Source organism: Python bivittatus, unplaced genomic scaffold (assembly GCF_059951505.1).
Source record: "Python bivittatus isolate LINGU-HERP-01145 unplaced genomic scaffold, Pbiv_v1 ctg000560_np1212, whole genome shotgun sequence".
In the NCBI taxonomy this organism is placed as follows: Eukaryota; Metazoa; Chordata; class Lepidosauria; order Squamata; family Pythonidae; genus Python; species Python bivittatus.
The window spans coordinates 7,139,757-7,161,548 of record NW_028277083.1 but is presented as its reverse complement, the minus strand read 5'-3'; the positions used below and the strand labels follow the sequence as shown (position 1 = coordinate 7,161,548).

The 21,792-nt window shown below is 45.1% G+C and overlaps 2 protein-coding genes and 1 pseudogene across 5 annotated transcripts in view; 1 reads left to right on the top strand and 2 right to left on the bottom strand.

The window, feature by feature from the left end:
• Positions 1-504, top strand: part of IQCK (IQ motif containing K) — a 30,050-nt gene extending 29,546 nt beyond the window's left edge. The window contains exon 10 of one of the 2 annotated variants that reach the window (XM_007440025.3): positions 370-504. In XM_007440025.3, the coding sequence (XP_007440087.1) occupies positions 370-378 (9 nt within the window). In that variant the 3' untranslated portion in view covers positions 379-504. The remainder of the gene's footprint in view (positions 1-369) is intronic. The other variant, XM_025174284.2, reaches the window with a different exon arrangement.
• Positions 505-515: 11 nt separating this feature from the next.
• Positions 516-17,392, bottom strand: GPRC5B (G protein-coupled receptor class C group 5 member B). 3 transcript variants are annotated; one of them, XM_088148108.1, is made up of 4 exons: positions 16,901-16,991; positions 10,351-11,364; positions 7,486-7,598; positions 516-5,839 (listed from the first exon to the last, which is right to left on the bottom strand). In XM_088148108.1, exons 2-4 carry the CDS (start codon positions 11,354-11,356, stop codon positions 5,795-5,797), a joined length of 1,164 nt encoding a protein of 387 aa, XP_088004234.1. In that variant the 5' UTR covers positions 11,357-11,364; positions 16,901-16,991; the 3' UTR covers positions 516-5,794. The 3 variants fall into 3 exon arrangements, with proteins under 3 accessions (XP_088004234.1, XP_088004235.1, XP_088004233.1); XM_088148109.1 differs by lacking the exon at positions 16,901-16,991 and adding an exon at positions 16,471-16,858; XM_088148107.1 differs by lacking the exon at positions 16,901-16,991 and adding an exon at positions 17,088-17,392 and having other exon boundaries at positions 520-5,839.
• Positions 17,393-19,805: 2,413 nt separating this feature from the next.
• LOC148214815 (uncharacterized) lies at positions 19,806-21,026 on the bottom strand (annotated as a pseudogene).
• Between the last annotated feature and the right edge of the window lie 766 nt (positions 21,027-21,792).

Here is a 21,792-nt window from a genome sequence, read left to right as displayed (position 1 = left end):
GAAGTCCCCAAGATCCTTTCAGGGGGTCTGCGAAGTCAAGTAAATAGAAATTAAAACTGGGAAATTTTAAAATATTTAACACAGTAAATATTGATAGATATAGATATAAACCAAAGAGCCTTGGGGTCCTGAATCATATTTAAGAATGCAAAGGGGTCTTGAGACCAAAATGTTTGAGAACCACTGTCCTATAAAAGCTGCTTGCCATCAATTTAAAATAGAGCCTTTGGTAGCTACATGGGACTGTGTTCTCACGACGAACCAATTTCACTGTCACCCAGGATGTGTCGCAAACCCAGTCTGTGCAATTGGTTTATAACCATCTGATGTGCTAACTGAGAAAATGTTCTCCCTGCACCTTCATTCTAGAAGCATTAGCAGCTGCAAGGATCAAAAAGATCTCATGGGACCAAATTTGGCTACGGCAGCTGTGCTCAGTGAACTGCACCGTCGCGTGAACATTGAAACACAAAGCCTTTAAGCAAAAAATGACCAGGCCATTGTAAGTAAATAGTAATTCTTTATTTTTTTAATTTTTATTTTCTTCATTAAGAACAGCATTTTGAAAATAAAATGTATCTTTCTGCCCAGGCTTTACAATTCTGTTTTTGTTTTGTTTAAATTTCATATCTCTTATGTACAGTCAATATGGTACACATTGATTGTCTCAAAAACCTTCCAAAGATGTAGAATATGAAATGGTACGCAACAGTCAGCAGGATAGGAAAGGGGAATATTATAAAAATGCACATTAATACATTTAATAAATATTTACATATATTATCAAAAGAAGAAGAGAGCACTTGTCATTTAATAAAAAGCACCGGTTGGGTTATCTGGTAGGATAGTAGAGGAGTCAAATCTATTTTTTTTTTCAAATCTCCTAATAAAAGCTACATAAGCTTCTGATTCTGCTGCTTTTGTTTAGAACTGAAGCTTCAAGCAGCAAATTAGCCAAAGCAATGATGTTCTAGAAAAGCAGATTTCAGCTAGTATTGGAAGACATCTTACTTAACTCAGGATTCAGCCTGGAAATGATCGTGCCCTTCTTGGGACCCGCAATCATTCTGATATCATAGACATGGAAGCACAGGCCTTCTCAAACATTGGCCATGATGATGGAACACTCTTTCACAGCTTGGACACCCTCCGGATGCATGGACTTTAACTCCCAGAATTCCCCACCAGGGTAGCCATTGAGTATTCTGGGAGTCCAAGACTCATGATTTTGCTCTCATCAGGAGAGTGCCAAGGTTGAGAAGGCTGAGCTAGGAGGAAGAACTCGTTATCCAGGTGATCCCCACATAATTAAAGCTTAATGGAAATGGACAGTAGATTAATGGGACTGGATACACATCTCAGACTCAGAGCCAATGACGTCAAGCCAGAAACCTCCTTGGGTTCTGATTGGCCAGCCCTGTTTTCCATGTATTTCATGCATGACCCTCCAAGCTATTCAGCTGTGGAAAAGGGGTGCAGCGGACAGGAAGTTAAGACTACTGGACATGCACCAAGATTAGTAGAACAGAAGCATGCTTAACGTTTTTTGGAATGCGTCTACGAGGCCCAGCACTGTTAAAAGTCACTGGAAAGGTTGCTACCGGCTTTGGGGAAGTACAGCTTACAAGCAGTCAGAGTCAGCCCAAGAAACTGAAGGGAAGGAAAGGAAGAACAAGTTGGTGCTCCCACCCCATGCAGAAAAGCCTGGCAGATCATGCTTCCTCTGTGGAGACAATGGCCTACCATCCTCCACCTAAGGCAGCAAGCAAGCAAGCATGGAGAACATGCTACCCAACTCTCTCCTTCAACCCTTTGCCACCGCTTATTAGCATTTGCTACTTGATGCCAGGGCTCCAGGACCTGGGCTGCAGAAATCAAGGCAAGCTCTAGGTGGCTGCAAAGAGGTACAGAAAACTCTACCTTTCTGTTGCCATCTGGTGGTCAGTTGGATGTTTCCAGCCCAGTTCTGGTAGTCCTACTAAAACAACTCACTCTTATGCCAATCGATAGAACATGGAACTTGGCTCGCTGTTTGGATTGCATCTGTAATTCAAACTGTTCCTTTTCAATTGGCTGGGGGAAAATTCATCTCCCCAACTTCTACGTAATCACCTTCTATACCATGCCTTTCTATCATTGGGTGGTTGCTGTATTTTTCTGAAGTTATATTAATTGGCAATCATAAAGAACAGAACAACTTTTATGCTTCCCAAAGCAAGCTACAGGGAAACCCAGGCAGTTCTGCTTCCTGTTATTAAGTGCCTCCCCAGACGCTCTACATTCATAACAACTTTCTTCAAAAGGCAAACATACAACTTTGTAACTTTTAACAAAAAGAAATATAACTTAACACAAGGGTGCCTTTTAAAAGGTTTCTAACAGAGGCATTTGGGGGGGAGTGGCAGCAGCAGTGAACATCAGAAACCACAGACTGACTAATAATAATAATAATAATAATAATAATAATAATAATAATAATAATACTTCAAGAAAAAATAATCCCTTCTTATAGTTTAATCGGCACGCCTCCCACCACTAGGAGGCACGGGCCAGGTTCACAGGAGAGGTTAGAGGAAGTCCTGTGTTTCCAAGATCCAACCCTGTCTTTAAGTTCCCAAACTGCCATTGATTTAACGGGAAGTAGGACTGCTAAATCCTTCCTCGTCTAAAAGAAAAAATAAATAAATACAAATTGGACAACCTCACAACCTTCTAAAAATGGTCTTTTCCTCCAGTTAAAAACAATACAATTTTATTTCTCTCCTCTTATCAAAATTCAGCTGGGAGAAGTAATTATTCCAACCATTTATGCCATGTTCACCATATGCATTTGGATAATAAAAATAGTTTCAAAAAGCCATTTTCATATGTATCAAATCTCCCTCAAGCACAGACTTAAAGGAAAGTACCAATTTTGTGTGTTAGGTACCCACACATAGTGAAATCATACATTTCTTATGAATGTCCCCCTTATTAAAAATATAGCTTTATATTTTAAACAAAGGTTAGGAGAACAGCAAATAATCCACTTGTCCCATGTTCTTACATGATGAAATTAGATTTGTGTCAAATTAAAATTTGCAAGAACACAAGAATGCAATTTTTTCCTCTTGTATGAAAATTATTGCTGTTACTTACTCGACAATTTTTTAAAAGACTAAACTTGCTAAGATGATCATGGCCACAAGAGCAGTTCAGAATTCATAGAACAAAGGAAAGAGTGTATCACACGCTGCCTGGTTTTATACCAGTTGCACTCCTAGATAGGCCAGGTTCTCACAGAGGCGGTGCAACGCACAGACGAGGCATCTACAGTCACATTTATTTCAAGGCTTTTCACACTCTGCCTTTTCACTCTAAACAAGGATATTCAAAGCTGACGAGGGTTTAAAAGCTAATACATAAATTAATGACAGAGTTTTATTAGCCCTTTCTTCCGCCAAACAGCAGCAAGACTCAAATAAATCATGAAAGGAAAGCAGAGCATGTTTTTTAACAGGAAGAAAAAGCAATGTTAGCAGAATATTAAAGTGCAGCAAATTTGGTGGGGATGGGAGCTTACTTTCCCATCCCCTACAACCCAGTCCGAGTGAACACGACTTTAGGACCACTTGCAGGTAAAACAGGCTCTCTACTAGTCAAGATCCAAGATTTTCAAGGTGGTTCTCAATCCAGGGTATTACATAATGGCATCCCCTCATATAATATTATTATTATAACTAACGCTAACGCTAATACTTGTGTCTAGAAAACGAGCATGCCAGAGGGGGGTTCAGCTAGAATCTTTCCTGAGAAGACAGGATGTATCTTTTGAATATTGGAGAATTCTGAGTGCAAGGAACTGACATACAATATAAAACAGTATTCAGCCAGTTTGCCCCCGACCCACTACAGATCTATTACCCAGACAGCAAGGTTGGATACATTAGTTAGTAGGGTGAAATCGATAGAATTAGATAAATTAAAAACTAGGGATGTGAAAAAAAAATATCTTCAAACAGCATTGATTACATTTCATTTTCTTTTCTAAAAACCAGTGGGCAGCTTCACGAGTCTACCGAGTTCAGCAATCTGTTGTTATCACTGTCCCTGCCCATTTGGAAACTGAATCTCTTTAGAACAAGTGCAAAAAGTCCCATCATTTGAGATATTTTGTAGCCTCACGGTTTTATTGATCTCTGTCTCACACATATGTGCACACGCACGTGCACTCTCACGCACACACACATCAACAAAGCAAATCACACTTGCTTTTTTAGTCTCTAGGAAAGCAAAAAGCAGGTGCTAGCTAGCCAGGCAAATGTAATGACAAATCTACATGCCCAATATGCTTTCAAATGCTCACCAATGAAGGAATGCTTTACCAAACATCACTAAAATCATAGAAATATGAAAAGGCAGCAAGAACGAGGGAGTCTTGGCAAAGGGGGGTGGAGAGATTCCCAACATCCACGTGAAAACAATATAATAATAATAATAATAACCAAATGTTCCAGAAACAGATGAGAAAAGGCAATACATGTGCAAACCATTGCAGTCAGTGAGGCTTCAGTGTTCAACTAGGTATGGGAGCAAAGAGTGGGAGATTTAAAGAAACCCCATAGAGAGGATTTTCTTGCATGCCCAGCACCTTGAGTTTGAATTCATGATGAGGGCAATACATTTGGTGACTCACTGAGATACATTTTCCTTTACATAAAAACCCTTGGGAAGGGGGGAATAATTGCCCACATGTGTTGTCTCCCCCTTCCTGGTCCTCCTCCTGAGCTACCTTGTCTCTCTTGCATCAGTTGTTTTCCCCTCTTGAGACACAATTTGAGAGGCTTTGCCACTCTTTGGTTCCCTTTGACTTTACAGTCTGGTCAGCAGGGAAGGTAGAGTAGACGCTTTCTTGTTCCTACCGAGCACATCCCGATGGCCAATGTTCTGCACTGATTCTGGCAGAAGACAAGCTGTCTGAAAGCTCTTATGGTTTTAAAAAGAGCTTAAGCACCCGAGAAAGTGCCTGCTAAGACACCACTGTCTTTGGGCCATTGTTGCCACCTGATCTGGAGTCCCACAAGCACACCAGCACCTTGCGTGTGAAGAGAAAGCATTCGGTCCATTGCTTGAGGTTCCACAGTGCAGATCACAACTGACTCTAAATCAGTGTTTCTGAAACTTGGCAGCTTTAAGATGTGTGGACTTCAACTCCCAGAATTCCCCAGCCAGCATGAAGTCCACAACATCTTAAAGTTGCCAAGTTTCAGAAACACTGCTCTAAATGAACAATGGGCTTTTTCCCCCCCACGCAAATGTTGCTCAAAGAGTAGCAAAGGAATCAAAAGACCACTTGTGTGGGCAATCACGTGAATCTATGAAGATATGAATTAAAGATCTTTGCCTTACTATAATTCAGTGCCTTCCAAAGCCTTTCCCCTTTCTCTAACCAAACACTTTCTTGTGATTTTGCTGCTCAATCCTTTTCTCCCCCTCCCTTTTTTTCTTTTGAAAAAAGAAGAGCGTGCCTAGATCTACTTTTAAATTCGGTCAGCTTCTATCGCATTGCAGAGGCTCCTTGTAGTTAGCTTATCAATTTGACAGTGCTCATGTTTTTGTTTTATTTATTCATTTTATTTTTTAAAAAAGGAGGAACCTCCCCCCCGCCAAACTATCCGTTTCTAGGACCTTCCATGCACCCAGATGGGTTTCCTTCCTCTGAAAGACACACACTGTTTGGGGGGGGGGGGAGAATAAAACTTTGTTAATGGATTCTCTCTCTCTCTCTCTCTTCCTCTATGGCCTCTAAGTTTTTTCACCATAGGTGTCTTCCAGTGTAACTTGGTGGAGCAGTTGGAATCTGGAAATAAGGATAATACATCCACAATTAAGCATTTTAGAGCGTTAAGAAATCACTGCTTTACGACAGTTATATTACATAGTTCTGCACTGCAGTTAACCTTGTAGTATGTTAAGGGCTATGCAAATTCTGATCTGTGAGTGAAAGGCTCAGTTTGTGTCATGCTGATTCCTGCAATGTCTTCTTGTGATTGGGGGGGGGGGAGGCTTTTTAAGTTTGAGAGACTCAGAACAAATATTCCTTTTAGACCCACCCCAATGTTTTTCTTGTTTCATCCTATTCAATGTACTTTTTTCTTCTTCTTCTTCTTCTTCCTCCAACGATGAAACAAATGCTTGGAATTTATATTTTGACTGCTTTGTTTTACTGCCTTGAATTTATCAAAGACTTTCAACTACTGAACCATACTAGGGATGAGATACCTTCCATGGGTGAGCCAGGGGTAACAGTCCCTATTGCTCAATTTTCAACCTCCCACCTGCCAAAAGGCCCCAGTGGGGTTTGACTAAAGAGTTGCAAAGAGGCTTGAGAGTTTCAGAAAGCCAGCCGCTTCCTGATATTAATCAGCTGAACCGTGCCATGGGTGGGAGGTGAGGATGGCACAGGATTTATTACAGTCCAGAACAGCATGAACTTGGAGTCACATCTCAGCTCCTTCTGCTAGTGGCTAAACTCAAGCAATCATGCATGTCCTTCCTGATATGGTCTGGAACAGACTGCATCAAGCTGGAGGAGAAGAGATCTACGGTACCCTTTTCAACATCAACACCCCCACCCCCCAAAAAAAGGCCTCAAAGAAAAGATGCAAATTGCCTTATGGACTCAGTGGGTGACTTAAAAGAATGCAAACCTAAGTTCCATGGAGCAAAAGCCAAATGAATGGCATTTTGAAGCAGGCCACATGGCGTCATGGTAATGACAATTAAGCAACTGTGGGAGGGGAGCACCATTGATGGGCCAGCAAAACTGGAGGAAAGTAAAGAGCAAAAGGCAATGCAAAGGAGTTATAAGGATCCTGTTGGGACTCCTTTGGGATCTTTTTAAGGGACCAACTTGCACCACGAGCACCAGGTGTCTTGGCTGCCATGTGTATGAACTCTTTGATAAGGGCCCTTTTTGCAAAGCAACTCAAATTTAAAGGAAGAAGAAAACCAACAGACAGAAGTTCAGCAAAAACAAAACACCAGGCAGTGATTTGTTGGGAAAGGTGGCAATGGTCAATGCCAATGGACAAAGAAGTGGGTGAGCTTTCCTAGAGACATCTGCTGGTTTCTCAGACCACAAGAACATTGCAAAAGTTACCATTCCAACATTTTCTCACTGACTTGCTATGATGAAATGGACAGGATGGATCATTTTCCTCCTTCCCCAAAGAGGGAGGAGATGGTGTTGTTGTGTTAGTCCTCAGAGAGCAACCTGAGCAAAGAAAAACTTGACTGGCTCAACCACACGGAATTTGGAATTCAGTCCTGCATGCATACTTGGGTGTTAAAGCTTCCCACCTCCCATCCCCACCGCACCCTTCATTCTCCCCTGCTCCCCAATATCAGCAAGCATCCAACTGAACGAAGTTCTGAGTTGAAAGCAGTGGTTCAGCACTCCCCCTAAGTGGCAGCTTCTTCTATGCATCATATTTTGATACTTACAGTCCCACCATTCAAGACAACCGCCATCTCAGTGGGCTGGTAGACGTTGCTTCGGAAGGGAGCACTTGAACGGCTTCCCAAACTGCCATTGCGAAATCCTGCCGTCCGTAATGCTGCGCACAATCAAGAAAGAGGCAGGGAAAGAAGACAGAAAGAGGGAGAAGTGATTTAAGGGGGGAAGCAAACAAAAGCAGAAGCAGCCAGAAGTTCTCCATAGAAGTCTTTAAAGTGAGGAAGAGATCTACAGGTAGGATGTTAACTCCAGGCAGGACCTGGGACAGCTCCAACTCTGCCTGAAGCAGTGATTTTTCAACCTTGGCCACTTGAAGAAGTGTGGACTTCAACTCCCAGAATTCCCCAGCCAGCCATGCTGGCTGGGGAATTCTGGGAGTTGAAGTCCACACATCTTCAAGTGGCCAAGGTTGAGAAACACTGGCCTGGAGGGTTACACATATACCACAAGGTCGAATATTTCTTCAGTAACAGAGTAATCTAAACCAGAATGGGAAAAAAATATAAGTGCAATATCTCTGCCAGGGCGAAGGAAATATTCCCCCACCAATAAATCTAATCAATCTACTTAATTAAACAAAAATTAAAAGGAAGGTTATTTTTTAAAACATGAGTTCACAAGAAATGTGTGGTTTTACAAATCATGTCAAGATCTTTTCTCTGGTGTAACAGAATTTGTTTCATATCATAATTATTTAATGTTTCTGTTCAGCCAACAATGAGAGACAGCTGAAAACATACCATATCTTAGACATGTTAGAAACCAAAATGCTAAAGAATCCCAAAAGATTGCACACTTGACAGTGATATAGAGAATTATGCATGGTATAGGAAAAGTAGAGATTTTTGAGATGTTTTCTCAAAATACTAGAAGCCAAAGAAGCTAAAACTTGAAACTTATTTCCACTGTACCAGGTAAACCCAGGCAATGCACTTCCTCAAGTGATGGCCACTAACCTAGGACACTATAAAAGTTGATTAGGTAGATTAGTGGTGGAGATTAATGGCTATAATAATGATTAAATTACCACCAGAACTAGAACCAGAAACAAAAGCCATGGTGATCAAGAATTTTGCAATTCTGCTGGGCATGTGGTTAGCTACCATAAAAACTAAAGGCTGGAAAAAGTCTTAGTCTGATTCCGTATAGCTCTCAAATGTACTTCCTGCCTTCAAAGTGTACAGTTTAAAGGATGCAACACAAATGGAAACAGGAATGTGGAGGGAAGAGCAAGAAAAAGCTAACCAAAACCCAAGCTATGGTTGGAAATAGTTGAGGGATAAAAGGAGCCAAATGTCAACTGAACTTTAAACTGAACCAATGGTATGTAGTGTCCTGTCCATCTCTCAGTTTCTGGTGAAATGGCTGCTGTTACATGAAATTGAGAGTCCTCAGTAGAGCAGCCCTTGTGGTCCCATTTCCTCTTCTTTGCTGCAGCCACACCAAACAAGGGCCCGAATAAAGCTCAACAGGGGACTTTTAGGTCATCCGGGCCTCAACTCAAGTCAAGTAATCCGAAGCCTCTACAGGTAGCTGTCCTTTGCTTGATGTCTTTCAAGAAGAAAAAGCTCATCCTTTATTGCTACAGCTAACTGCTTTGCACCCTCCAGTTGCTCTCTGACAAATTTCTTCTAGTGTTCAACCTAACCGTTCCTGTAAGTTAAGCATCACCAAATTAGGACATCTCACTGGAGCACAATGTGAGGCATTGTCCTCTGTGCTGACTTGGGAGTCAAATCCACAGTGTCTAACTCAGCTTCTTCCTAGGTTCATTTACAAAGCATCGTGACCATTCCAGATGGCTTGCTTTTGTTGGAAACATGCTCAATATGGCAGGTGAGATTTAAAAAGAAAAGGAATCTATCAAAAAGTTGTACTGTAATTTTCTTCATAAAGGAAATGGAAAGAACATGATTTTTAAAAATGCTAAAGAAACACCAACTCTCACCCTACTTATGTCTCTTGTTTTCCTGGGGGAAATTTCAGGATATTGTAAATCAGTGATTCATTGCTTTATTGAAATAAGATCAACCCAGCTTGCTACAATGCATACTTGAGGATGCAGAGGTATTGATTCAGCTGGCAGAAAAGGGAATACACAATCGGGGGTTTTCAGTTTTTCAGTAATAAATCTTTTAGACTCAGTCTCATAACTTGTCGATTTTTGCCATCTTCCTCAATAAAGGAAAGGAAGTTAAAAAGGGGGGAAAAAATAGACAACTTTTCAGAAACAGGCAAATGGCTGTTAAATCTTCTCAGTGCCAGTGAACAGAGAATAGTCTTTAAGGAAGGCCTGTTGGATCTGTTCTCTTCCAGATGTTGCTGAACTATACTTCCTATAATTCTAGTAACATGGCCAGAATTGGGGAATGCTGGGAATTGTAGTTCAGCAGCATATGGGGGGCCTTGGTCTCCTCAACCTTGCTGCTAATGATTGCAGCAGAACATCAGGTTTCAGACACTCAGTGCCAAACAGGAATGATGTACGGCATCTAATTCAAGGTGAAACCGGACAGGAAGTTGCAACTTCATCACAAAGAGGCCAAAACACAGCTTCAGTCTTATAGCTATGCAGATTAGGAGTTACCTAGTGAAATTATATTCTAGATCCCAGAAGAACAGAAAGAATTGCTTTTGACAACAACCAGACAAAACTATAGTTGTGCTGTCATGACACCATCAACCTCTGGGGTGGTTCCTGTTTGAGTCATTGCTATTTTGAAGTATTCCATTCTCAAATTTTATTTGGTGAATAATTCCACATTATTACTACTTATGATGACCTAGGAGGACACCGATTTAATGTGTAGATGTACATTGGGAAATAATTACTAGAGTTAATACACACTCACCTGCATTATGTTCATCCATCGAAAAAGCTTTATTTTCCATGTAACTTCGAGGAAGCTGGAGGTCATCCTCAAAAGCAGTTTCGCGCATTCGTGGTTGTGTAGTATCAAAATAATTGGGTGTGTTCTCTTGTTGGGATGGCAGGATGGCGCAGTGAACCTCTGGGATGGCATAGAAGATTATAAACACCCAGCCATTGGCTACCAGCGCCACTGCAAGAGTTGGATCCCGCCACTGGTCTCTTCTTCCCAGTTCCTTGTTACCATAAAGGTACATAGTTAGCCAAGCCACCCAAATGAGGATTGAGAAAAAACTGGTGATGACAAGGCACACCCCATTCTTCTTCCACTTCTTAAATTTCCCACACAATGTGAAGAAGGACAAACTCATGGCGACCATCATCAAGAACATCACATAAATGGAAGCCATCGCAAAATCCATTGGCTCATAATGGCAGGCCGGCTTTCCATCCCTCACGATGGTCAGTATCAGCCATTCTGTTGCAATGATGACCTGGACTAACGCAATACAGACAGCAATTCCAGACAGCTGCCATCCAGATGGACTTTTGCCGTGGCGGACGAGTCTCCTGAGCCGCCAGGCTTGAGCGAGCAAACAGGAGAAGCACAGTGCAAAGAGAACTCCCCAGGAGAACCTGCGGATGGAACAGATGGTCTCATCCTCCTCAATGATGAATGCAAATGCCAAGCCAAAAAGAGCCAAGGTCCCTAAAAAGAAGAGGAAATGGATGCCTAACGGGCTCCTTTTTTCTTTGCCTTTGATAAAGGGCAGCCTCGCCAGCAAGATCAACTTGAGGAGCAATGTGGTCAACACTCCTGCACCTGCCACAGCCTCAACGACAATTCCCCAGATAGCATCCAGATCACATAGGTCAACATATTGAGGAAGGAGATCCAGTCCACATCCTCGTGGAGTACTGGAGTTCTCGGAGGACCCATAATCAACGACAAAGAGTAGGAGAAGGCCAACTGTAAGAAAAGTGGACATTTTTCTATCTGTAAAAAAAAAGAAGAAAATAAGACTATCTTTGCCTACTTCCTCCTATTTCTAGGCAATCCCCCCAGAGAAGATGGCACTAGAATTGGCAGAATTCCAAGCCAGCATAGCTGCACAGGTTGAAACCTCCTGGAGAATTTTAGTGTTATCTAAACAGGCCCATGCAGAGACCCCCTGTTCTGCATAGCATCTGCATTACCTGCTCGCTGTCTATTGATGAACTGGAAATTGAGGCCCTGCCTCCAAACATTAATTGATGATTTGTGCAAATTCTACTTTCCTAGATCTTCCAGACAGAGCCAGTTTGGTGTGGTGGTTAAAGATACTACATTAGATATCAAGAGACCATGAGTTCTAGTCCTATCTTAGGTGCAAAAGCCACCTGGGCCAGTCACACACACTCAGCCCTAGGAAGAAGACACTAGCAAGCCACTTCTGAAAAACACTGCCAAGAAAACTGCAGGGATTTTTTCCTGTGGTCACCAAGAGTCAGGGTTGACTTCCTGGACCAAAACAAGAACCACAATAGAGTTTTCATCATTAATTATTTCAGCTGTCCAAGGAATTGAAGGCCTTGGATTATCACTGCAGTACTACTGCAAAATAATGGTAAGGGGAAAAAAATCCTACTCTGTCTTCAGAACTTGAACCTTTGCTGCAGTTCTGACACCTCCCCACCCTCTTTCCCTGGAGAATATCGCAATGAGTGGGAATTCTGCCCAGTTTCTTCCCAGCCACTTCTAAAAGAATAAGCTTCAGGGGAGACAACGGAGCAAAACGACAGCGGAGTGAAGATCAGCCTGCTGAAGAGATGTGATTCCTGAACCGTAATTGATGAGGACATTGTGCTTGGTGTGCAGAAAAAGTGCCATGACTGTTTCCTCTCTTTCTGCATAATAACACTGCAGACAAACAGCCCTGCACCTCTGCTGCTAAAGGACCCAGCTTAGAGAAGCAGAAGTAGGATGAAAAATGTCAATGGGGTATTTTTAGAAGACCAAAGTCCAACTGGAATCCAAATGGGTTGTGGAGTTCGGTCATCCATCCCCCCCAAATATAGCAGGCCTGATGTCACATGTTCAAGAGCCTCCTTTTGCACTCATGAGAATAGCTACCTCCGCCCCTTCCCTCTGGGAATCAAACTGGAACATTCCAAAGATTGTGTAAGAACCAAGAGGCTACCTGCATTTCATAGCCTGCCAAACAGTAGCATTTTAATTTCCTTAAAATTAAAGCCAGATGTTAAGGAGTGCACCGAGAGCCAGAGATGCACTCAGGTTGGGGTACTGTAAATTGCTCAGGGCTAGTCTCCATCAGAGAGGGAAGGCACTCCACTTATGGATGTTGGACCCTGGTAGAGAAAATCATGGCTTCTAGAGTTGGTCTCCATCAGAAAGGGAAGGCACTCCACTTATTTGTTTAGAAAATGCATATGGCCACCTATCTTACATACCAACTCTGGGCAGCTAACAACCATCTACAAAAACAATGTAATAATAAATACCTCCATCAATGAACCAAAGGCAGATTGAAATAATCATAATACCACAACCAAGATACCATATCCAACCTCACAATACAACCAAACTTCTATAGAACATCTAATGCCCTGGTCCAGTGCCAAGGGGAAGAGCCAAGGTTTCATGGTCTTCTGAAATGCCAAAGCCCTTTGAATCTAAGGGAGTAGTCCATCCCATAGGGCAGGTGCTACAACAGAGAAGGCGCATCTCCTAGGTCCTACCAGATCACACTCTTATAAAGGAAACTTGGAGTCTGCACTGGACTGGGAAACTATTTGGAGTTGTCATATAATGCAATGGCCACTGTTCAGGGACAGTGGGAAACAGAAGTACAGCATATGAAGGGTCAGATGTTCTTCAGTCTGGATCTACATCGCAGGAAGTGGACTTGTATCAGACTTAGCCTAGCAAGACTAGCGGAGTTCACCTGGATTGCTCACCACTCTCAGGCCGACAGAATCCTTTTGCTATCATCTGATACTTTTGAGTAGAGAAGCCAGGCTTGAACCCAGGATTTTCAAAAGGCAAAGTAAGACCCACAGTTCTGAGCTGCCGTGCCTTTCTGTCATGAGGATCCAAGGGAAATATAACCAGGATGCAATCAGAACTGCCCAACCTGTTCTTGGGTGGCCGAATGACTGCCCTAGATGGAAGCCTAGGACTCTTTCTTGTACCCGCCTAACTGTAGAATTGCTTTGGTACGTTTACAATTGTACCATCACCCTGAAACTGTATTCTTCATCCCATTGGTCACTTTTTTTTTTTAAAGGAGCAATTAGCATGGAAATTAGCACCACTAGATTTCTCTTGAGCCAACCATTGGCTCAGATAGCCAGTGGGTTTGGCTGAGTCTTGTGAACCTCAGCACACACTGGGGTGAATAAGGCAGCTTCTGCAGCAAAATCCATTTAATATTTTTTTTAGGAGCCTGATACAAGGAAGAAGCAACCCATTAACTCAGCACTAGCCATCTCCAGCTGTGGCTGCTCTGCCTGCCAAAACCTTGTTTTCCCTCTCCTCCTTGTACAGATGTAATCCAGCCAACACATAACTCACTCCACCGCCTGACCCAGAGGAGTGGAGTTTTCTTAACGTATTCTCCCCAAGCAGTTCCAGAGGGAACGGCAGGAGTGGAATCTTCAAGTGTTTCTTCCCACTTCATTGATAAGCAGGTCAACCTATGCCTCTGAGCATCTACCAGATAAACAATGCTTTTTTTTTTTTTTTTGCATTTTCACTCCCTTACTCGGAATAGGGTTTATTTCCAGATCATCGGACTTGCTTTATCAGATCTGATGGGTGTAGAACAAGCCAATCGTTGCCCGGTGCTTCTCCAGGCTGCGTCAACAACACCTCCCTGAACAGATATGTAACCTCTTTGGGACTGTACTTGATCTGCAATTCAGTTTCTCACTCCCTTTATCCCAGCCCGAGATCTCCAAGCCGCCCCCCCCTCCACCTGCATCAAGACACAACCTTCAGTTTTCCCCACCCGACAATATATCTTGACATTTACCCCCCTCCGTCTTTTCCAGGTCTGTATCTAACTAAATCCCCCCCCCCCCGCCGAACCTGGTCTTTAGATTTAGCCATCATTCTGTTACCAAGGAAATTCTCTCAGGAAAGTTGGGGATGGGATGCTTTGCATCTACCCCACCCCCCACCCCCCAACCAGACTTTGAGTTCTGTCTGGGCTGTCTGAGAAAAGAGCAGCTGTTTCCTACTGCAGGTTCAGCTTGCATGACCTGCTTTTCAAAATGGCCCAAGGAAGCGTCGGACTCCGAAAGGAACCCTGTTCCACCCTCCCCATTTCTCCACGGCCCTGTTCTTTTACACCTTTCAACCGTGACATCTTGGGGCAGGCATATATGACGCCCAGACACCCTTCATCCCCCCAACATCCAACTTGGCAAAAGGATTTCAAACGATGGAAGCAGGAGGCAGAAAGGCAGCTTCAAAAGGTTGCAAAATCCTTCAGGATTCCATTCCTCAAACCACTGCATCTTCCTCCTTAACCCTTTCGGATTTCCACCTGCTATTTTACAGCCCTAGCCTTTTTTGGCGGGGGGGCGGGCTCCTTTGCGTTCTCTTTGGCGGTCCCCTTGCCAAGCTGCTTGAAAAAATAATACATCCAAGAAAAGTGACTTCAAGCGACATTGAGATCAGCGGCTGCTGTTGCAGGCCTGGAACTCTTTGTCTTCAAAGTGTTGTTGTTTTCAAAGCGCACGTGCTCTTACCCTTCTCGCAAAGCAGTTGCATAAAGCTTGCCATGCATCCCTCCCCACTTTGGTTCTAAGGAAGCAAAAGGGGTGGGGAGGGAAGTCAAAACCAACCTCCAAGGACCGCAGCAGCCTGCTCCCACTTGGTGCCCTCTGGACTGGTTGGATGACAACGGCCAGCGTAGCTGTGTCCCCCCACCCATTAAGGCACATGTCCTCCCCCCTCGGTTCATTTATTGGCTCCTGCAGCACAAAGCAGATGTTCTTCAGTCCCAGAGTGGCGGGGGGGGGGGGATGACAACCTGGTCCTCACAGCTCTTCTTGCCGTGGAAAGCCAGGGCAAAAATCCAATAGATACTTTTGCTTTTGGAGGGGGGGGGGAAAAAAGCGTTTCTCAATTTTATTGTGCGTTCCAGAGGTTGGTGTTTTCTTTCTTTCTTTCTTTCTTTCTTTCTTTCTTTCTTTCTTTCTTTCTTTCTTTCTTTCTTTCTTTCTTTCTTTCTTTCTTTCTTTCTTTCTCTCTCTCTCTCTCTCTCTCTCTCTCTCTCCTTCCCTCCCTCCCTCCCTCCCTCAATTTCTATAGCCATCCATCTCAGACAAGTGAATCTGGGCAGTGAGAAAAACACAACTTTAAAAACTGCTCTCCAACAGCAACTAAGGAGGTCTCGGGAATAAAGGCAGCCATCTGCTCTCAGTCAAAGAAGGCAGACCAGGCTCAGCTCTTGGTCTGGCACTCTTGGAGAATTCCTCCCCATCCCCACCCTAGATCTCAAATTCCAGCCCTGCTTCTCCTGAAGCGAGCTGCCCCGTCTGACTACTACCACCCCTCACCCAAACAAACACCCAGATCCTTGCAAATCTCTCTCCCCCCCCCCAGCCCTACCTCCTACTCTGCACCCCGTAACTGAAAACATCTCCGCCTTCACTCCCAAAGGCCACCGCACAAGAACATATTTTTTTTTACCTCCAATAAGCCACCCAGGCAGCAGAACTCCAAGCAGGCTGGATTACTCTTCCCCTGTCAGCCCAGGGGTCATGGGACTTGTAGTCCAAACCCTTTGGAGGACGCAGGAGCACAGCAAGCTTTAAACCCCGACACACACACCCCGCCCTCCTCAGGAACACTTGCAGCCATCACTTAAAAGTTATTTTTAAGGGGTCTCTGAGCTTGGTTGTTTTCTTGCCGACGTTTCGCTACCGACTAGGTAACATCTTCAGTGCTCTGAAGATGTAACTTAGTCAGGTAGCGAAACGTCGGCAAGCAGAGAACCGAGCTCAGAGAGCCCCGAGGGCTCCGTAGTTCAACCCTGAGCTGCTGACGGTCTCTTCTAGCGCGACCCTCCGCTCCACGGCCAGGCGCCCTTACCCAAGGACCCCGCGGGACTCAGTGCCGGGTCGACGCGCGCAGAAGCGCGAATTCGCAGGCTGCCCCGGCCGCCAAGCGCGCGCGCGGGCCCCGCGCTCCTCCGTCGGGGCAAGGGATGCCAGGACGGATCGCCTCCAAGCCCAGCCGACACCCGCGCTTGGGAGGGGGCGGCCCGGCGGGCGCCGCCGCCGCCGCCGCCGCCTCCGCCGCTTCTCCAACGCCCGGCTGCGTCGGCACGGCTTTCTGCAGAGCCCGAGGCGCGCCGCCACGCTCCAGCCCTTTCGACCTAGCTTCCCTCCCGCTTTCCCGGCGGCAGCGCCAGGTTCCAAGACCCATCATCCCCACCCACCGCAGCCGAACTGACGGGCGGGTTCGGCATCCATCCGGCGCCGGGGGAACAGATCCCACCGAGAGGCGTTTCACCACTTACACACGGTCCCTCGTCCCGGGTCTAATTCAGGACACGCGCGCGCAGACTTTGCCTTCCAGGAGCGGTCGCTGCTGTGCGCTGGACTTAAGCAAGTCTCTCTCCCCCCCCCCCCCGGCAACGCGTCCGGAGTAGCGATCCCGGTGCAGAGCCTCCCCTTCCTCCTCCTCCTCCTCCTCCGCTGGCTCACCCTGGCTGCCTCTCGTCTCCCCTCCCCGGCTGAGGAGGCTGGCCGGCTGGCGGCTGCGACGCGTCGGTTCCGCAGCCCCCGCAGGTCACACTGGCCCCTCGGCCGCGGGGAGCCGAGCGCTCGGCGGTGGCGGTGGCGGCGGCACTAGACGACCCGCCCTCGGCGCCGCAGCCCCGGCCGGGCTCATAGAGCGACACGAGCGGCGCCCCCCGGGCCGCGCAACTGGACGCGCCGCTGCAGCCTGCGAGGCGTCGCCAACTGCTCGGCCAGCCGAGGCACCCCGCTCGCCTGCTCTGCTCTGCTCGGCCCCCCTCCCAGCGCGGGCTCGCCGTCCGGGAGGCCCCGCCCAGTCCCCGCCCTCTTCGCCTCCCTGCCCCGCCCTCTCGACGGCTCCGCGGTCCACAGCGCCCCCGGCTGGGGGGGAGAAGGCGCGCGCTCCGGACTCTCCGAGGTGAGAGGGACGGGTGGAGCGGGCGCTCTTTCACAGACACCCCCCCCCCCGGACCTGATTACTCGATCAATCCCATTTTCCGGGGTGAGCCACAGAGACATTAACCAAGATTAACTCCAACCAAGTTTCGCACGTTTGCAAGTCACTAGATTGATCTGGGTAAGCCTAATGTGCGAATGCAAGTTGCCGTTGCTCTCCTGTGCGAGGACACTTTCACTTAACTGCAGTTTTGCAGCCAGCATATCTCTCGTGAGCGCGTGAGCGCTGGCGATGGGGTCGCCGGGGTCTGGGTGCAAAGTCCTCCCGGGTTCCCTTCTTGCCATCCGCACAACTACTGCTGCATTTGCCCGGCATGCTAAGCTGTTCAGTGCCAGTCTTTGTTTTCTTTTTCTTGGGGGGGGAAGGGGTTCCCTTAATCCACACACAAATCCAGATGGCTGGGTTTGGCTTTAGAATCACGGTAGGGTGCAAACTAGTAAATAGGTTAATCAGATTAACCAGATTAAGTCAATGCCCGACATGCATTAAGCTGGTGCTGTCTTTCCAAAAAGATGGATGGCCTTCAGGAGGTTAAGAAGAAGTGGGTCAGAATTAATAGCTCAAGCTTGACCCATCCCTGGTGAGCTGAGACTGGTGGGTGTCCACTGTTGGAATCACCAGGTATAAGTAGGCAGTCCTGGGGAGAAGATATAGATTGGAGACTTCCTGTTACCTCTCTCCTGTGCGAGAATCGGTTCTTTTTCTCTTTTTCGGAAAAAATAGCAGAACCTGGAATCTTCCTGAATGCCACTGGAGGGAGGGTGCTTTTCTTGTAGTAAAAGCTGGACAGGTTCCCTTTGTAGAACATGCTGAATCATAAGCTAGCCAACCACATTGTGGCTTAATGCTTACTGACGCAAGGGAGGAAGGTCTGTAGCTTTTTGGACATTACTAAAGGATGCTGGTAAACACTGACTTGCATGGATAGGAATCTATGGCTCTTCATATTTTGTGGGGGACAAATCCTGTGAATTAAAATTGACAATTAAAACTGACCATGACTTAAAGCAGGAATTTAAAACAGGTCGCTCTCACAAAAGGTCCACTATTGTTCCCTCCATCCTTTTAGCCTCTCTAAAAATGGCAGTCATGGCTGGACGTTGCACTGGTGCTTTTGCTTCAATGGGTCATTTCAAACCAATCCCCTCGCCCCCAGCCTTCTGCTCCGTTTTTCAGTTCTTCCCACGAATCAATGCCATTAGATGATAATGTTTGTGGTTGGGTTGCCTTTATGAAAGACAGGCTATTTCTGAGATCCTCATCCATGAATTGACTCCGTTGTCAAGTTCTGATAGTGAAAGGCAGCAGCTGACCTTGGTAGATGAAGACTTCCTTGACATCTGGGCCCAGTTTTCTGCATGACTAGGGGCATAGTCCAAGCAAACATGCATAGAAGGGAAGGGATCTCTATGTTGTTGTGATCCCAAATGTCCTCAGTGTTTCTTTCCCATGTCCTCTTTCATAACCGATGTCTCCAACATTTTACAAACAAAATCTGGGCTGCTGTAACTTGTAGACAACCAACTCACATCTTCTAATTCAGGGAACAACTGATGCTTTCAGATGTCTAGATCAGGGTTTTTCAAACTGAATTCCAGGGAAGATTCCACAGGGACTTGAATGGGTTCTGTGGGACTAAGAGGAGAAATCCTCCAGAAGTGATTTTGGGGGGGAAAAAATCTCCTCAAGGGACTAAGCTTTAGTCACTTAAGTACAGTGAATAGAGTGGAATTTGTCAGCTGTCATTCAGAAGCCCCTAGCCTTCTTGACCAGATGTTCCAAGGCTTTTGTTTGTTTGTTGACAAACAGGTTCAGCAGCCTGAAAAAGTTTGAAAACCTCATTTCTACATGACAACTCCCACTAGTCCTTACCATTAGCCATTTGGTAATGTGTAAGAAGCCAACTTACCTTTCTAGGTCTATTAATGCAGTCATACCAGAGACCTGAAATGGTAGAGTGTTGATTATTCTTTAATTCAAAGACAAAGTCATCTGCTATCTTCCAGGCATTTTGAAGAAGAAATCCCACAATCCCTTGTCCAGGCTACTCAGGTCTTACGGGAATTGGTGTCCAGAAGGTCAGGACAGGACAGTAGACCATCTATCCAGTTATTATATTATTACGGTTGGTTGCACAGTCAGCCAGATGTTAGACTGGATTTGGCATTTTTGTTCACCTATCGAGTCCTTCCCAAGGACCTGGGATAGGCAGATGTTGTTTGATGGTGTTAAAGGTATTGTTTCAGGATGGAAGCTGATCCAAGTAAAGCAGCTTTTTGCAATTGACTGATGGTGATTTTTTCAATGCTGACGGTGTTCAAGTGGTGTTCCAGATGTTTTGGAATTGCACCCAAGGCGCCTATTACTATTGGTACTAACTTTGTTTTCTGTTGCCACAGTCGTTCTACTTCTATTTGCAGGTCTTTATCTTTTGTGATTTTCTCCACTTCTTTCTCTTCTCTTCTGCTGTCTCCAGGTATTGCAATGTCCACTGTCCAGACTTTTTCGTCTTTCTTATCAACAACGGTTAAGTCTGGGGTGTTGGGTGACAGGTGCTTGTCTGTTTGAATTCTAAAGTCCCAGGGCACTTCATCTTCTTCATTTTCTATGATTTTGTCTGTTTTGTGGTCCTACCAGTTCTTGCTTGCAGGCAAATGGTATTTCTTACAGATATTCCAATGCACCATGGTTGCTACCTTGTCATGCCGTTGTTTGTAGTCAGTCTGTGCGATTTTCTTGCAGCAGCTAACTAGGTGATCTACTGTTTCTTCAGCTTCTTTGTAGAGGCAGTATTTGCTGTCTGTTTCTGTCTTCTCAATTCTGGCTTTATATCCATTTGGTCTTAAGGCTTGTTCTTGGGCAGCCAGAATGAGTCCCTCTGTCTCTTTCTTCAACTTTCCTGCTCTTAGCCATTGCCAGGTTTCCTTGTTATCTGCTTTGTCTGCTTGTTTTTTTGTGTATAGGTCCTGTTATACTTTGCCTTACCATGTCTCTTTTCTATTCTTCATTTGGTCTTTCTTATAGGCCAGTTTAGTTTCTTTGGTATTCAGGAAGCCTTCATGGTGTACTTATTATTATTATTAATATTAATTATTAATCTAGTTATTATATTAGAATGAGCAAGTATTTGCCACTGAAAGGATCTTACATCCTGTCTGTAAATTTAAGACGGCCTCGATGCCAAATACTTAACTAGCTGGGCAAGTATTAAACGTTTCAGGGATCTTGGTCATGTGTTGCCACACTTGCTCCGGTTGTAAAATGCAATTACCAAGGGGAAAGTAGCATGCTAACTTTGGCCCTGAATCACATTTGTGTGATTCACTACCTTGGGTGGATCTGTTTCTCCTCTTCGAAGTGCTATTCACTGCCAGATTCAGGGATAAGCATGCAGATGAAGAATTCTTGATATCTAGCAGGACCAAGGACAGCTCCAACTGACGTTCCATGTTAGGGTTACATGCATACACCATGCATACACATGCATGAGCAACACAGCAGCCTAAACCAGCACCAATAGCCAATACATTGCTGAACTGCAGCTCCCAGCATCCATCAGTTTGGACCTCACTGACTGGGTTCCTGGGAGATGTAGTTTAACAGATTTCCCCATCCCTGCCCTAGGCTAAGGTGTACCTCAAGGTGGAATTCATTCTGGATGGCAAGCTCAGCCTTTACAGTAAGAAGGTTTTGGTGAGTAAATAGGTGTCTGTTTCAGCAACAGGCAGCATTGGAGATATTGGAGGAGTGAGTGAGATCTTCACTGCCTTGCACGTCTGAACAAAAGGCAGCATAGGAAGGAAGGAAGGAAGGAAGGAAGGAAGGAAGGAAGGAAGGAAGGAAGGAAGGAAGGAAGGAAGGAAGGAAGAGGAAGGGAATCTAGCTATATGTATTCAAAGAACCGAGGGAGGGAAGGAAGGAAGGAAGGAAGGAAGGAAGGAAGGAAGGAAGGAAGGAAGGAAGGAAGGAAGGAAGGAAGGAAATATTTGGGCTCTGTGTAATCTCAGTCCATTCAATGTGCAGGGTGCCTCAGAGTGATTGCTTCTAACAGAACCCAGCAACCTGCACACCATCTGATCCCAGAAATGATTGGAAATGTAAGTAGATAATATTGAAAAGTATTTTCAGCCTGCAACTTGTAAAAAAACAGTATAAAGTGTGTTTCTTTTTTCTTTTGGTGATGTTGAGAATGAAATCTAGTTAAAATGTGGTGAA

Excerpts from the sequence above, each read along its gene's own strand:
- GPRC5B (XM_088148107.1), bottom strand. The coding sequence starts at position 11,356 with ATGTCCACTTTTCTTACAGTTGGCCTTCTCCTACTCTTTGTCGTTGAT. Across the intron at positions 7,599-10,350 it reads GATGGATGAACATAATGCAG|CATTACGGACGGCAGGATTT; the intron begins GTGAGTGTGTAT and ends GATTGTGCGCAG. Across the intron at positions 5,840-7,485 it reads TTGTCTTGAATGGTGGGACT|ATTCCAACTGCTCCACCAAG; the intron begins GTAAGTATCAAA and ends CCTTATTTCCAG.